Source organism: Aquarana catesbeiana, linkage group LG02 (genome assembly GCF_042186555.1).
Source record: "Aquarana catesbeiana isolate 2022-GZ linkage group LG02, ASM4218655v1, whole genome shotgun sequence".
Taxonomy (NCBI): domain Eukaryota; kingdom Metazoa; phylum Chordata; class Amphibia; order Anura; family Ranidae; genus Aquarana; species Aquarana catesbeiana.
The window spans coordinates 117,605,597-117,622,870 of NC_133325.1; the positions used below are offsets into that span (position 1 = coordinate 117,605,597).

Sequence of the window (17,274 nt, forward strand, 5' to 3'; positions counted from 1 at the left end):
GACTGATGTGAATGTACAAAGCGCTGGGTAAATTGATGGCGCTATATAAGTATAAATGAATAAAAATATATTCACTAGATATCACTCCATGGATTGTAGTTATAAATGGGGATGTAGCTATTGCCTGGTGTAATGTGCAGTAATGTCAATCTGCTGTAATGAGGCTTTGCAGTCCCCTTTATAAATACATAAACCATATATTCTATGCCCATAGTGGGGTACATGCCAGGCTGGGCTGCTGGGCTCTGTAGTGCTCCTCCTTGGGCCCCTGGTACTGTTTTTGGGTTTTTTTTTGGGGGGGGGGGCAACACTAGGTGTGTGGACTGGTTGAGCTCTGTGAACCCGTGATTGGAGGGTAAAGTGCAGAGGTTTGTCATGGAAGGAGGAAGCTCTTAAACAATAAAGACTGGAGTATTCTGTGTGATCAGGTCGCTGCCCTCTCCTTATCTCCCTTCACATGCAAATGGTGACAAGGGGGGCTCCATGGGGCGCTGACGTCACCTGCCATTGGTGTGCTCTTACTAATAGAGCCTTGTACACAGTGAGTGGCGGCCAATGGAGTGACATGTCTAGGAGTGTCTAAGTCGGAGCAGTCTAGGAGCAGAGCCGGAAAGGAGCTCAGTGCAGAGGGCATGAGTGCAGTATGCAGCTAGCTGGCAACCGGCTGCCACCATGTATGTCAGTTACCTCCGAGATAAGGACGTTGGCATGTACCCTGGATCTATGAGAGGACACCCTGGGCTCCAGAACTACCCCGCTGCCCCCCAATACCCTGACTATGGGGGATACCCTGGACTGAGCTTAGAGACTGCAGCACCTTCTTCTGGATCCTCACCCTGGATCACACCCTATGGGCCCCCCAGGGAAGACTGGTGCCACCCTGCCTACTCATCTGGACATACTCCCATCAACCCTTCACCAGGGGGCAGCCTGGGCTACAGTCCTGTGCCTGACTACCCAACTGGACAGAGCCAAGGGCCACCCTGTGTTGGGGTGTTGCAGGCTGGGCATCAGCCTCCAGTCTCTCCAGGGGTGCCAGAGGGCCACAGGAGGCATCACTATGAGTGGATGAGGAAGCCGGGCACAAATGGAAACTTAGGTGAGGCACAAATCTTATCTCCCTATAAAACTCATATATACATTCTAGAAATCAATGTAATATAGGTGTATTCATTTATTTCTCCATTTACCGGGACGATACAATGCAAATCATAACGGTGTTCTATTGTATTGATATTTTTTAAAAAATATTTTACTTTTATGTAATCTGTATATATATATATATATATATATATATATATATATATATATATATATATATATATATACTGAATAGATAGATAGATAGATAGATAGATAGATAGATAGATAGATAGATAGATAGATAGATAGATAGATAGATAGATAGATGCTGTATTGAAAGATATATTAATATAAGGATAGAGAGATACATAGAGGATAGGATGGATAGATAGACGAATCGATAGATAGATAGATAGATAGATAGATAGATAGATAGATAGATAGATAGATAGATAGATAGATAGATAGATAGATAGATAGATAGATAGATAGATAGATAGATAGATAGATGTGTGATTTGGTTTTGCAGTCATGAGATCCCTCATGCAGTAGATGGATGGATCATATCATGTTGAGTTTTCCAGCTCAGCAGTCTTTGCAGATCTGTAAAACACTTGAGAAATCGCTTGTTCTGCGCTTATAAGGCACTTAAAGATTTGTATAACCAATTAGAATGTCATGAATCTTGGCTCCCACCATTGACATTAGTTTCTGACTCATTAAGCTGATGTAAGCCAATAAAGCTGAGCCCGGGAGATTCGGCTCTCAGGCTCTGCCAGGCATGCTCTAGTGATTGCTGATGATATAGGAGATGTACAGAGAGGCATGTATGGTGTGGTTGGCCATAACCCCCCGATCAGTTATATTCCTCCCCTTCTATCCTCTCCCCATACACCAGGATCCCTCCAATGTGACAAGCTATTATTTGCGCAATCCCGACAGCTCTGGAAATGGGGATTGGTGTGGTGCCTCTCACATTAGAAAGGCTAAAGTCCATATTTCTGATGTAGGTATAATTACCCCGGGCAGTGCGAACCTCTGTGATCTTATCAGCCCGCCTATGACATAAATAGGTGGATTGTATTCTGAACAAATTGAGATACCTGTCGGGGCGATAAGAGCATTGATTGCATTAACCGAAAGGAACAAAGTATAGAGATGTGCAAGACAATCCAGTAAACAGTGACATGGTTACCTTTTCAATGGACAAGTAGGGTCTATTCTAGGGCATATAGAATTTTAATAACATTAAAAATGTATGCAACGTGCGCCACAATGCATGCGCCACAATGTGTTCAGCATTGTCCCAGCTGCGATAAGAAGTCTCGTTTGATGGTGAGGGTGGGGAGGTGATGGAGTGTGAGGGGCGGTGAAGGGAAAGTTGAGGGCACGGTGTAAACTTTTCTTTTCTGATGTCCTCTGAAGAGGCGACAAAGTCAGGCGCCCTTTTCCTTGTCATGGTAATGCCCCCTTGGAGCTGCAGGCTGATTGCAGACAAGAGTGGACAGGCTGAAATTCCCCAGGGACCCATCTGTCATGTGTGCATAGCTTTGATATACACCTTGCATCCCATTGTCTTTCCTGGTGACCGGAAAAGGACAGACAACATGGCAGTAAATAAAGATTTGTGGCGCAGGCTATGTATCAATTGGCCTTCCCAATATGTGCCTATCTATGGGGATTGATTAGACCTGCTAAGAGCAACGTGATCACGGCAATTTAAACTATGTATAATGTTATATATACCACACATTTACAGAATTGCCGAAAGAAGTATAATATATACTATATCTCTATTACACACACACACACACACACACACACACACACACATATATATAGATAGATATCTATAGATATAGCTATATCTATATCTATCTATCTATCTATCTATCTATCTATCTAGATATAGATCTATATCTATAGATATATATATAGATATATATATCTATATAGATATATATAGATATATATATCTATATATATATCTATATATATCTATATATATATCTATATAGATATATATAGATATATCTATATATATCTATATAGATATCTATATATATATATATCTATATATATATAGATATATATATATAGATATATATCTATATCTATATATATCTATATATATATATCTATATATATATAGATATATATATATATACATTTATATGTGTGTGTGTGTTTTGGTATATATAATTCTGGAAATATATATATATATAATTATATATATATGTATGTATACATGTATGGGGCATAATTGCTGTGATCTTCTTGCTCTTAATAGATCCAACCAATTCCAGTAAGCAAATATTAGGAAGGTCAAAATATATATTCAGACCTCCAATATTTATATTTATGTATCTATATATATCAATCAATTATGTAATGTGGACTATAAATATAAACATATATATATATATATATATATATATATATATATATATATATATATATATATATATATATATATATATATATATATATAATGTACAGTGTGTGTATATATATATTTTATAGTGTATCTAATTCACTAAAATTAGAAGAAAAGCGGATTAACCTTAAACTGCTCTTTACTGTGAGAGTGGTAGGTTTCAGCTGGGAGCATTGATAATTTCAAAAAACTATTAGATAAGTACCTGGACGACCACAGCTTACAGGGATATACAATGCAATACTGACATAATCACACACATAGGTTGAACTTAATGGATTTGTGTCTTTTTTCAACCTCACCTACTATGTAACTATGTATATATATATATATATATATATATATATATATATATATATATATATATATAACAAGATCTCTCTTTCTCATATATATATATATATATATATATATATATATATAGATCTTTCAGACAATATTCATCTAATTATGTAATATGGACTGTAGAGAGAAAGTTGTACATTGTATAGAACACTCTTCACATCTATATTTTTTTATTAGTAGTTTAGGACTTTTCTTCAAACAGAAATATACATTTTGATAATGTAAGTTGTCATTTGATTAAAAATGCCTTCATCTGAAAAAAAAATTAAACTGAATGCAAAATACTGCCTTAATTTTTTTAAATTTAAACCCAACACTACATGTTTATAGTATAGATTTCAATATTATAACTGTACTCATATCTCTGGCCTCAGACTACTTTAGTAAAGGAGTAGAAAATTGTAACAATTCAAAGCTCAGTGCAGGGAATTTGGGAAAAGCACATGGTTTTGCCTGGCACAAACTGTGAACACATCTTTACATTACCATAGTGAGCTTTCTTTAGTTATCATCTCTTCTGTATTTCAGTTTACATTCAGTAAAGTATCATATCTACTGGTCGTGACGTCACAGTTAGATCTCCGCAGGTTGTAACAGTATTTTAATATGATTACTGAAAGCTGGGACAGTTTCCCTTAGGGGGGGTATGAGACAGAGGAGCATTATTGAACCAAGAAAATCAGCTATATTTCACTATCATTTTTCCATACCATACCATTTGAATATGTTGGGAGGTTATTCAAACTTGTGCCTGAGAAATCGCTGCTTATGTAAATGTGAATAGCCAGGGGATGAAAGCTGAGACCGACATTGGAGGTAATTCAAACAGAATGTCTATTCTAAAGGCTCCTCTTTGATAAGCTTTGCTTGTAATCCATTGTCTGAGGTTGTGTCCTCCATTCATTAGCCCTGCCCAGTTCCCTCTGATCCTGCTTGTCTCTGCACAGGGGGCCTTTGTAAAGCTTTGTTAAGATATACCTGATCAGAGAGAGCCTAGCAGGCATTAAACACCTTCTAGATCAGATAAGCCGGGTACTAGAAGTTCCTGATAGCACCACATAGCTGACATGACTGAAACAGGGCAAAAAACAGCACAACAAGCCATACAGACCTGACACAGCTACACATAGCTTTGGGGTGACTTGTATTTCCATACAGCTGAACATAACAACAAAGAGCTGGCCTTATTACAACACACATAAGACAATTAAATAGCACAATCCCCAAAAAAACTAAAAGCAACTGCCAATATTTACAAAACGCTCATTAATTAATAATGTATTTCTAAATATCAATACATACAATTAACAACACATAATTACAAAGACTAATACATATATACAAAAGTGCATTAGTAAATATGAATACATACAATAAACAACTCATAATTAAAAAGAGTAATACATATATACAAAATAGCGCATTACTAAATATGAATACATACAATAAACAACACAGAATTCCAAAGACGAATACATATATACAATCGTGCATTACTAAATATGAATACATGCAATAAACAAAACATAGACTATAAATATATACAATAGTGCATTACTAAATATGATTATATCCAATAAACAACACATAATTACAAGGACTAATACATATATACAATCGTGCATTACTAAATATGAATGCATGCAATAAACAAAACATAAACTATACATATATACAATAGTGCATTACTTATGATTACATTCAATAAACAACACATAATTACATAGACAAATACATATATACAATATTAGTAAATAGCAATATATTCAATAAAAAACACATACTTAAAAAGACTTATAACTATTTACAACAGTGCATTGCTAAATATAAATACATAAATTAAACAACGCATAATTAAAAATACTAATACATATATACAATAGTGCATTCGTAAATATCAATACACACACTAAACAACCCATAATTAAAAAGACTAATTGATTTATTAACAAAATAATGCATGATGCAACTAGATAAACAAATGTTCCATTTACTTTACAAGACTGTTACATAGCTAAAACACCGTCACCACCATCAGCTATTAAAGTAATAAAAGATAAAAGACTCTTAAGTACATAAATGACAAAATATAAACAGTTGCTCACAAGCAATTAATAACTTGGATTATATTATAGTATATCAACTATAAATGAATACTTCAGAAACATTAACCAATAGATTGCATACAACCTGATCAAATAATAATGAATAAGCGAAATATACACAGTATACAAATGTCTCAACAAAATGTGTAACAATAAAAAGATACATTGTTATGTGCTGTGCAATAGATATTTATCTATGGAGCATTCTCCAAGAGGACCCACTATGTAATCGTCCTAATGTGTATTGTATGGACACACTGAGCTGCTTCTACAGGAAGAACGTAACTCCTTGAAGCAGCGATTTTAAGCCAGTGTGCATGGAGTTAAAATGTCTGATTTACTAAGAATTTTAAAGGCTAAGCGATACATTGTGTAATTATTCATTTTGATTTCTAAGCGCAGATAAAAAAAAAAAAAAAAAAAAAAAGCAAAGTAAACAGTTTCTTTTCACATGATTGGATACATCCACTGTGAACATTTTCAGCCATTTTAGTAAATAAGCCTCAAAATATCAATTTGGGTGAGGAGGCAACCTTGGATCTGCATGTAGGAAAATCTATTTCAAATCTCTGCGATCAGTGTAAAGTAATTGTAGTGTCCTGTTGCATTCTGGGTAAAAAGAAGGGTCTGCCATGCAGGTACAATCCCATTTATCAGCATGCCTGAGCGATGCTGTAAATTGTGGTTTTCAGATGTCCTGGGTGCTAATTGTTCCTTTTACAGCACCCATCATATTAACGATGATTAGTTGGAATATGGGTGTCGTTTATATGGCTTTGTCGATTGCACTTTTCTTTAAATAGAAACTGCAAGCGAGCAATTGCTGCATTTCACATAAATAATGTGAAGTCAATTGAACACTACATTAATAGAAGGTGAAGTGTCGGGGGGCACTGCCTGCTGCAGCCACGTGCTGCTGGGGCTGGGCAAGTGGAGTCCCTGGGCCTACCATACCCCATAATCACAGCAAACATTCATTCACCACTCAGAATTGGAAACACATACGTTATATAACTATATGTATTATTATTATTATTATTATTATTATTATTACTATTATTGTTGTTGTTGTTGTTATTATCAAATAGCTCAACAAAATAATACTAGAAATAAAAACTAATAACTTCTTATTTTTTTCTTCTTCTTAAGTAATAAAAAAAATAATCATCTTCATCATCATCATAACAACAGTTACTAATACTATTTCATTGCTTCGTCATTAGTTGTATTATTAATTAGACAATAGTAAATCTTTTTACATTTTGTATTTTAATTTTAATGCAATTCACAATACACGAATGCTGTATACAACATTATTTTTATTATTATTGTTGTTGTTATTATTACTATACAGGATGTGTATAGCGCCAACAGTTTGTGCAGCACTTTACAACATGAGGGCAGACAGTACAGTTGCAATACAAGAGGAATCAGAGGGCCCTGCTCGCTAGAGCTTACAATCTAAAACGGAGGGTCAAGTGATACAAAAGTTAATAACTGGGGGGGGGGGGGGAGCTAATGGACAAAATAAAAATACAGTTAGGTGGAGGCAGGATAGGCTTCTCTGAAGAGATTATTAATATTATTCATTCTTATGCTTTTATTCATCCTCTGATTCCTCCTGTATTGAATTGTATTTTTACTGTCTGCCCTGTAAAAAGTGCTGCGCAAACTGTTGGCGCTATATAAATCCTGTATAATAATAATAATGTAAATATAAAATAAATCAGTATAAAATATATGCAAGAAGAATTTAACATTAGTTAGTCCACTTTGAGTATCCAGCATATATATATTTTAATTTCCTTAGTAATATTTAGCAAGATCCCTTGATAATAATTCACTACCTTATTTTTATACCTAGCCTGTGTTCATTTCAGATACCCAATCGGATTATGGGGTTTGTAAATCTATATATATATATATATATATATATATATATATATATATATATATATATATATATATATATCTTATTAATAATTATTTCTATTTTTAAACCATCGTTTTTGTTTTGTCAGTCTCTGGGTTCGTTTTACACACACCCAGTCAGATTTTGTAGAATTTGAAAATTCATTTAATAATAAGCAATTTCCCTTTTGATTGCGATAATATTTTCACTCTAAACCCAATCAGATTCTGAGGATTATTTTTAGCGTTTTCGTTAAAAATGGTCATTTTTTTATTATAATAATTATATATTTATCATAATCTGTTTCAAGACTGTGTTAATTTCGAATACTCAATGAGGGAATTTAGAATTCCTGTTTGGGTATATTATTGGAGGTAGGTTAGAATGAAAATTGCTCTTTTGGTAACAGTGGAATATTTATTGGGGCATTGCAGGATTGAGACAGGGGTCATCAATATGCCTTGTTGGTGGTCCAATTATGTTGGCAGGGGTTGTGGCCCATGTGTCAGTCAACAATTAATGTTGTGCTCTTGTACAGGAGGGAAAACCCGGACAAAGGACAAGTATCGGGTGGTCTACACGGACCACCAGCGGTTGGAGCTGGAGAAGGAGTTCCACTACAGTAGGTACATCACCATCAGGAGGAAATCGGAGCTGGCGGCCAATCTGGGACTCTCTGAACGACAGGTATGACAATGAGGGAAATGAATGTGGTCTTAATGCACCTGATAAGGGGCTCTGCAGCCACAGCCATTAACCATGACCTTCTCTCATGGAAAGGTGACATCAGTCCACATTAATCAAGGGGGTCGTGTATGGGATTGTAGCAGTTCTGCATACCAGCACACCATGAAAAAGACCTAAAATACACTCATTTTGTGAAACGTGACCTCATGGGCTGCCGCAGAACCTCCCCAAATAAAAATATATTCAAAGAATCCAATTAGTACTTACAAGTTACATCTGAAGTCATTTTGTTGAAACTTTTGCAAAGTATACATATAACTTACAGGAACCTGAATCATTTGCTAGACACAAGTATTGCAGCAAAGGTTTCTGTACTGCATCGGTTACCAGAAACCAACTAGGATGATGGAAAATAAAATAAAAATATAAAAGACAATATTTTCAGTTTCTATACTGTTAGAATCAAATGCATACATATATATATTTTCAATTAAAAAAACAATAAAAAGAACAAATAAAAATCCCACAAGCTTTTAATTAATTGAAACCCTTCTAGCTGTAAGTGGAGAAAAGAGCATGCACTGCTTTATAATACTGATGTTGCCTTTCTGAGTAATTTGGATTGCAGTTTTACCTCTGTGATGGGTCTGAATTGCCACAATAATTATTGTTATTTTCTTTTTTTAATTATTATTATTTTATTGTTATGTAAAAGTTGTTATTTTTGCCAGCATTCTGTGCAGTGCTTTGTAACAGAGCATGCAACAGATACTCATTGGGAGGGCAGAACAACAATTGACAGACAGGGCCACATATATGAATATGGAAAGTCCCAGACTGGTAGCTGTGCAATGGTGGCATTAGTGTGCCTCAGGATACTTGTGGGCTTTGCAACACTCAGCTTTTAGTTAACAGCATTAAGATGGCTTACTAGAAGTTGTGTATTTGCTTAAACCACTACATTTTGAACCAACATCCTCAGCTTCTGGTTCTCACCTATATACTGTCCCCTGGCCCACCATTGCCCATGGACATATGATAGCAGACTGGAGAAAATAGTGGTTTGAATGTGATGTTTGTTCACATGAATACCACTTGTACAAGGGATCTTTTGCAGATGGTGCTAGCAATGGGGGTTATTTACTAAAGGCAAATCCACTTTGCACTACAAGTGCAAACTACAAGTGCAAAGTGCACTTGAAATTGCACTGAAAGTGCACTTTGAAGTGCAGTCACTGTAAATCCGAGGGGGACATGCAAGGAAAATAAAAAATAGCATATTAGCTTGCACATGATTGGATAATAAAATCAGCAGAGCTTCCCCTCATTTCAGATCTACCTCTCAGATTTACAGCGCCTGCACTTCCAAGTGCACTTTCAGTGCAATTTCAAGTGCACTTTGCACAAAAAAATAGTGGCAGATTTTCTAGTGGGGTTGACTTATTGAAGTGGGGTTCCACTCAAATTTTTAACTTAATCTTACCCCCTTCAGTTAATTGCATAGATGTTCAAATGCCACACGGAATTTTTTTTTATCGCTGTAATTACCTTTATATTGTACTTTATTGTGGCACTTCCTGTCTCTCCTCCCATGGGAGTAGGCGTGTTTATTGCCTTTCCCTGGTGCCGCACTGTCTCCTGGGAGCTTAGTGTCAGGCTTCCCAAGATTCAGTGCGGGAACAATGATCATGCTTGTGAACAAGCTGTGAATGAACAGCATTCACCGCATCCAGGAAATCAATGCTTGTGGGCTTCACATGCCCACAAGCAAGATGGAAACAGCCAGCATTACATTTTTAAAGTTATTCTTCAGTACGAAAACAGACAGAGGCGGAAATATTACACCCAAACTGTGAGTATTATTTTGGGATTAGCAAAGTGTCTCAATGACCTAAAAATAAAAAAAAAAGATTGGTCGCGGGACTCCCACTTTAAAACTGAAGAGTGGAAAATCTGGTGCTGCTGTGCATGGTAGCCAATCAGCTTCTAACTTCAGCTTGTTCAATTAAGCTTTGACAACAAAAAACCTGGAAGCTGATTGGTTTCTATGCAGAGGTTCATGAGATTTTGCAGTCTTCAGTTTTAGTAAATCAACCCCATTATGTCAAGCTTTTTACATGTCTGTTTTATAATTAATAATTATAATCCAATTATTTTATATAATAATATGCATTATCATTTCCTGTACAACAAACTATTTGATTGCAGTATTAACTAGCACCAAGTGTATTATGTGAACAGTCTGAAGTTGTGTTTCAGGATCACTAACTCATGCTAGGTCTCAAGTTTGTCTATGGAGTGAAATTAAGGAAGTAGAGACTGTTCACTTAGCCAAGAGAATGTTTAGCTTTGAAAAGAAGCTAAAGTTGTGTTCACTTTAATCATCCAATCATGTGCCAGAAAAAAAAAGAATGTGTGTGTGTGAAGCCATCCCCACCAGGAGCAGAAAAAAAAAAAAAGACTAATGTATGGGCTCCCTTATTTACACCAAACTGCAGGGCACAGATATGAACCAGCCACATAGGAAATAACAGGATTTCTACTTGACATGCACTTTCCTATAAACAAATGCAAGAGTTTTTTCTGAATCAAACTGGACAGGTGTGAATAGGCTAAAGTGATATTAAAGGCTTGCCTTTTTTTATCTAAATAACAAACATGTCATACTTACCTGCTCTGTGCAGTGGTTTTGCACAGAGCAGCCCCGATCCTCCTCTTTTCAGGTCCCCCGCTAGCGCTCCTGGCCCCTGCCTCCTGCCGAGTGTCCCCAGAGCAAGCAACTTGCCCTGGAAGCACCCAAGCAAGCTTGCTCTCAAGCTGCTACACTGTGGGTCCATTCTCCCCCTCTCTCTCCTCATTGGCTCACTGGCTGTGATTGACATCAGCAGGAGCCAATAGCACTGGCTGCTGTCTCAGCCAATGAGGAGGTAGAGTCCCCGGAGAGCATATTTCTGGATCGCGATGGAGCTCAGGTAAGTATTAGGGGGGCTGGGGGCTGCTGCACACAGAAGGTTTTTTTATCTTAATGCATAGAATGCATAAAGGTAAAAAACCTTCTGCCTTTAGAACCACTTTAATACCGGTGCTTGTTTGTGTGGAGAGTTTCTCCTGACATTCTCTTGGCTGAATCATTCGGTGGTCTCCATGATCATTTGAGCATGAGTGGGTCACCTGGGAGCCAAGACCGTCAAATAATTCAGCTAGGGGAACTCTGGGAAATCCCTCCACACAACCAGACACTGTTAATTTACACTTGCAACATATTGGGGGGGATTTACTAAAACTGGAGCACTAAGAATCTGGTGCAGCTGTGCATAGTAACCAATCAGTTTTTACTTAAAGTGGTTGTTAAGCCACTATATACACTTTTCACCATCCACTCTGTTTACTTATGTAAGGTGCTCCTGTGTCTGTGCTTTGTAAAAAATAAGCAGCTATATACCTGATTTGCGAGCGCTGTTCGGCGCTCACATGACCTGCCGTCTATCTCCTCTCTCGGCCTGAAAACTGCAGCGGGCGGGGCCGAGGATCCCCACTGACGTCAGTTAGGAGGGGAGGAGGAGAGGAGGAAAGAGGCAGCCCCACCCACTGCAGCTATCATGCGAGAGAGGAGAGGGAGACGGCGGATCACGTGAGCGCCGATCAGCGCTCGCAAATCAGGTATATAGCTGCTTATTTTTACAAAGCACAGACACTGGAGCTCCTTACATAAGTAAACAGAGCAGATAATGCAAAAAAGGAACTGTAATTTGAGTAGCAGGAGGGGGTGGGGGGGGGGCAGGGACACAGAGCTGACAAGCAGGGAGGGGAGAAGGGAGGAGGACACAGGAGCACAGAGGAGAACAGAGGAGAGAGCGGATGACAGAGGAACGTAAACTGACCATGGTCTCAGGACTCAGCAGCCATGAGACACCATGGTCAGTTTACAAAGGGGAGGGTAGAAACTGGCAGGATCAGCCAGGTTTTTTAGGTGTTACAGGGGGCTAAATTTTTACAGCACAAACACTGTGCTGTAGAACATGCTTTAAAGGAGCAGGATCACTTTTTTTTTTAAGTTAACAAATGCATTAAGGTTGTTCAGTTAAGCTTTGTTAATAAATCCTGAAAGTTGAATGGTTTCTATGCAGAGCTGTGCCACATTTTGTTAGCTCCAGTTTTAGTAAATAACCCCCATTGCGTCCAGGACCAATCATCTGTCCTAACCGCAGGTGACCTCTGGATGTGCAGATACATGCAAACAGCGTTGGAAAGCTGTGGCATCAGTCATCCTGTCATTGCTTTATACAGGTATTTCTCCTAGCACTTTAATTTAACCCTTAACTTATGCCTATAAAATTAACCATTAACTTTTAAAATAATCCTAGCTTTTAACCTTTAGCCTGGCTTAAAATAAATGCAGAGTTCCTAGCCTAACACTTAAATTTTATTGTCCCAAAATATTAAGGCTAGGTTTTACACTATGTCAGTTTCCTTGCGGCCGTGTTTGTGCGGGCACAGGAGCGCATTCATTTGAATGGGCTGTTGTCCATGCAGGAAATGCAGTATAAGGTCCATGAACTTTTTTTAAGAACTCTGGAGAATTCCTAGTTTTGCATGGAACCTTGGTAGACCAAGGCTGACATAGGCGCACACATCACAAAGATCTTTTCAATATGCCATCTGCAACATTAGCCTGTGTTTTCTACAGTGGTCAGACCATTTCCAAAAAAAGGCCAGAACAGCCCAGGTTTGGTTATCTTTAGGAGAGCAAAAGAATTAACAGACCTGGCCACTAAAACATGGTTGTACAAAGATGCACCATTGTATTGAATGCACCATTGTAGAGGTGACCCTTGCAAACATGGTGAGACTATGCAAACTCCATGCAGTTAGTGGGGATGATTTACTAGAAGCAGAGGCTATTCATTCAACAACGTGAATGTTAGGGCGGCCATACATTATGCAATGATGTTGGAATGTCTCCCACAGTGCTACTGTGGTGTGTTCTGCAGGCAGGGAGCATGGGAGCCCTCCCCAACAGCAGAATACAACAATCACTGCTGCCAGCATTAATCGGGTGACTACAACTCTACAGGCTGGTTGTACTGAAGTTGATTGATGGATTGACTTCAGTACAACCAGCCTGCCCATAGACGGATTGAAATTCAGCCAGTTCTTGTTGAACCGGCCATATTTCAATCCGTGTATGGCTGGCTTTAGTAAAAAATAACCTACATTCACTTTGAATAGCCAATCATGTGTCATTTTGTTGAGTTAGAAATCATGTGTCATTACTTTTGGGATCAGTAAAGATGTACCATTGCTAATTATATGGCTAGCATAATAAAAAGGTATAAATATGGAGAAAGGTTGGTGTTGTGACCAAAGTATCTGACATATTGTTTACTTTCAGGTGAAGATCTGGTTCCAGAACAGAAGAGCTAAAGAACGAAAGATTACCAAGAAAAGAATCCAGCAGACTCAGACTGGACAAAATGGACAGGATACCCTGAGCCCAGCGTCCTCTATGGGTCACATGATGTCCCTGTCTGGCACCAGTGTGGGTCCAATGACAAATGCTGTCACTCAGTGAAACTTTCACTTTCTTTGTTCTGACTGTGAAACAGAAGCTCTTCCTCTCCTGACTGGATTGAACCTTGGTAATGGGCACCAGATGGTGTGGCATCCAGCAGGCCAAATGTAGGTGGAGCTGTGAAAGAGCCAGAGTGTGCTGGCAGCTCAGTGGAAGACTAAAGGAGACATGGGCATTTTTATGTGTGGACTGTACTTTAGAGCCATATCTGCCCACCTTTGTCAATGACTTTGTCAAGAACATAAATCGCTCGGACTTTAAAGGATTGGGACAACAGCTTCAAATTATAGACTTAATAATAACATTGTTGTTTTTTTTACGTGATATGGACACTTCTCAGGAACTAACCATTACATTCATTTTACTCAAAGAGGTAAATGTTGGAGCTCATTACAACCTCATAATTCCAAGCACTGAATGGGGAAATTGGTTTTAAAGTCTAGGGGGTACTTTGACTTTTCTGATACTTCTTATTGGGGTAGAGGGTGACCGCAAATGCTGTGATCAGAGATTTAATGATACTTGTTGTTTTTGTGTTTTGTACAATGTCCCTGCTAATTATTAGCTTGAGTTTAATTTGACAGCGTTTTGTATTTTAAATTATTTGAACTTTCACGGGAGATGAGGAAATAAACCATTTTTTCTTTAAACTTCTCTTGCTGCAATAATTAAAAATGAAGTAACTTAAGCCCCTTCTGCTTTTGATGTTGAACAAGTGCTGGCCAGGCATGATGCTACTTGTGATTCTGCAACAATTTGGAAATTCACCAATGAATAATGGGGATGATTTACTAAAAGAGTAAAATATCTTCACTGAAACAATTGTAGCTGTGTTAACTTTAAATACTCATTTATGTGCAGAACAAATAAATAAACAGGAATTTGCTTTTCACATGATTGGATAGTTAAGGCAAATCTTCACTCAATTTACTCAAGAGTGTCAACTGCGTTGACAAATCAACCTCAAAATTTTCATGTTCTCTTCTAGACCCTAGAAAGGGCTTTATATATTCTAGACCCCATAAATAGGTTTATTGTTTCTTTTTGATAAATTCTCTTACACAGGGGTGTTTTTGTGCTTTCCCACTAAAGGACAATTCACATCAGAACACAGTGCGATAAACCTGCATTCCGGTTCAAAACACACTGCAGTTGCGATCTGCAGCAGGTGTCAAAGTTAACTTAGTGACATGCCAAAAGCAGATCGCAAACACAGTGCAACGCAGTCCAATGGCTGAGAGCATTGACCAGAGTGTTCTGTTGGGAGGGCCATCCCCCTGTCAGAACAGAACAGAGCAGCAGGGGAGATCGCTGTACTAACATTGCATAGTTAGTACCGCGGCTCCGACCTGAGTTGTCCACCTTGCAGAGACTACAAGCAGCTGTGACTGATCATTGTCACTTTCAGCAGTAATCCAGTCCAGAGCAATGACATGCAGCTGATGTTGGGGTACATGCAGGAAAACTGGAAGAGGCAGAAAAAGGCTGGAGAATGGTAGCACTGATATGTAAAAAAGGATAGAAAAAAGGTGAAAACAATATTTTTTTTTTAAAAAAAATCCTTCCTACTGTTTTATTGTATTCTGACAGCGGGAACTCCTCTGCTGTCAGAATACACTAACCAGTGCTGCAGCCGCTGATCGAAAGAAAGTTTTCCAACATTCCTGTTTGGTAATTGGATTGGATGTGGGCCTGTCTTTGCTGAACCGGCTGAATTTTGATCCATCTATGGCCAGCTTAAGCATACACTAGGTGACCTCTTGTCTAATAAAATAAAAAAAAAGTGTGATGATTATACTTCAAATCCTTACAGCAGAGGTTTGCAGATGATACAGTTGTACCCAAACTCAAATCGAAGTTGAAAGTGCAACCTCAGCTGCCCCACTATAGAAGATCTTGGACCTAAAGTTATTTATGGTGGTGTTTGTAGAAACATTCTGTAGCATAGGATGGACATGAGGGCTACAATGTGTATCATGACATCCACTGGTGTGTAGCCCAGGCATTCTCAACCAGGATACTGTGGAACCCTAGGTTTCCTCCAGAGGTTGCTAAGGACTCTTTGGACTGTGACTGATTGCCCCCCCCCATCTGATGGTTGCCTTCACAATTCTGGGTCCAGTGCCACTTGGCAGAGCCACCAGCAGAAAAACGATCTCTTTATGTGAGGGCATTCAGAGCACCACTGTAAGGGAGGCATTCCTCTAACTGACTACTTATCTAATGTGCATTCTTCCCTCCAATCCACATGGAATAAATTTTAGCAGATGTTCCCTGAGACCTGAATATTAAGGGTTCCTTTGGGGCAAGATGGTTTAGCAAGGCTGGTGTAAACTGTGTAGTACAGGCCAGCCATTTCAATCTTTTTACGCTAGAGGAATCTTTGAAATTATTTTCTGGTCTTGGGGAACCCCAGATAAAACAAATTAATTGGTCCTAATGGCTTCACTATTCACTATTACAACCTCACCCCCCCCCCCCCCCCGTCCTCATTTAGCATCACATCTCATCAAAGCTCTAAATTCCCTAACCTCACTCTCCCATTGCTCCCGGGACTGTTTGAGAGCTCACATAACAGTCATTGCTAAAGAGGGGAAAGACCCCTCCTCCTGTGCAAGTTATTGGCCCATTTCCCTCTTGAACATTGATCTCAAACTTCTAACTAGGATTTTAGCCAACTGACTTCTCGCACTTCTTGGCCTGATAGATCCGGATCAGGTAGACTGTCTTCCTGCTCAGGAAGCGCAAGATAATATGATCAAAGTCCATAATTTTATCCATGCTGCTTCCTCTACCAAGGTTTTTTTTTTTTTATCCACTGATGCCGAAAAGGCATTTGCCTCGGTCAACTGACTGAAGTTATGTCTGCGGTCTTAAAATATATTGGCCTGGGTGCAAGTTATTAAAGTGGATTTCTGCTATTTTTTCCATCCCTTCAGCATCTGTCGGGGTATTTTCTATGACCCATCCACTATTAGAAATGGAACCTGATAGGGACGCCTCTTATCTCTTCTACTCTTCATACTATCTCTGGACCTTTTTTTATGTAGGGTGCGCACCAACCCAAATATAACTGGACTGCAGGTGGGGGGAGGCCATTATAAAATCTCTGCTTATGCAGATGACCTTCTCT

At 38.4% G+C, this 17,274-nt stretch overlaps 1 protein-coding gene across 1 annotated transcript; it reads left to right on the plus strand.

Annotated features, from left to right (window-relative positions):
- The first annotated feature begins 505 nt into the window (after positions 1 to 505).
- Positions 506 to 14,791, plus strand: CDX2 (caudal type homeobox 2). The gene is made up of 3 exons (XM_073613382.1): positions 506 to 1,099; positions 8,421 to 8,569; positions 13,962 to 14,791. The coding sequence occupies exons 1-3, from the start codon at positions 673 to 675 to the stop codon at positions 14,139 to 14,141; spliced, it is 756 nt and encodes a 251-aa protein (XP_073469483.1). The 5' UTR covers positions 506 to 672; the 3' UTR covers positions 14,142 to 14,791.
- The last annotated feature ends 2,483 nt before the right edge of the window (positions 14,792 to 17,274 follow it).

Excerpts from the sequence above, each read along its gene's own strand:
- CDX2 (XM_073613382.1), top strand. The coding sequence starts at position 673 with ATGTATGTCAGTTACCTCCGAGATAAGGACGTTGGCATGTACCCTGGA. Across the intron at positions 1,100-8,420 it reads GGGCACAAATGGAAACTTAG|GAGGGAAAACCCGGACAAAG; the intron begins GTGAGGCACAAA and ends GCTCTTGTACAG. Across the intron at positions 8,570-13,961 it reads TGGGACTCTCTGAACGACAG|GTGAAGATCTGGTTCCAGAA; the intron begins GTATGACAATGA and ends GTTTACTTTCAG.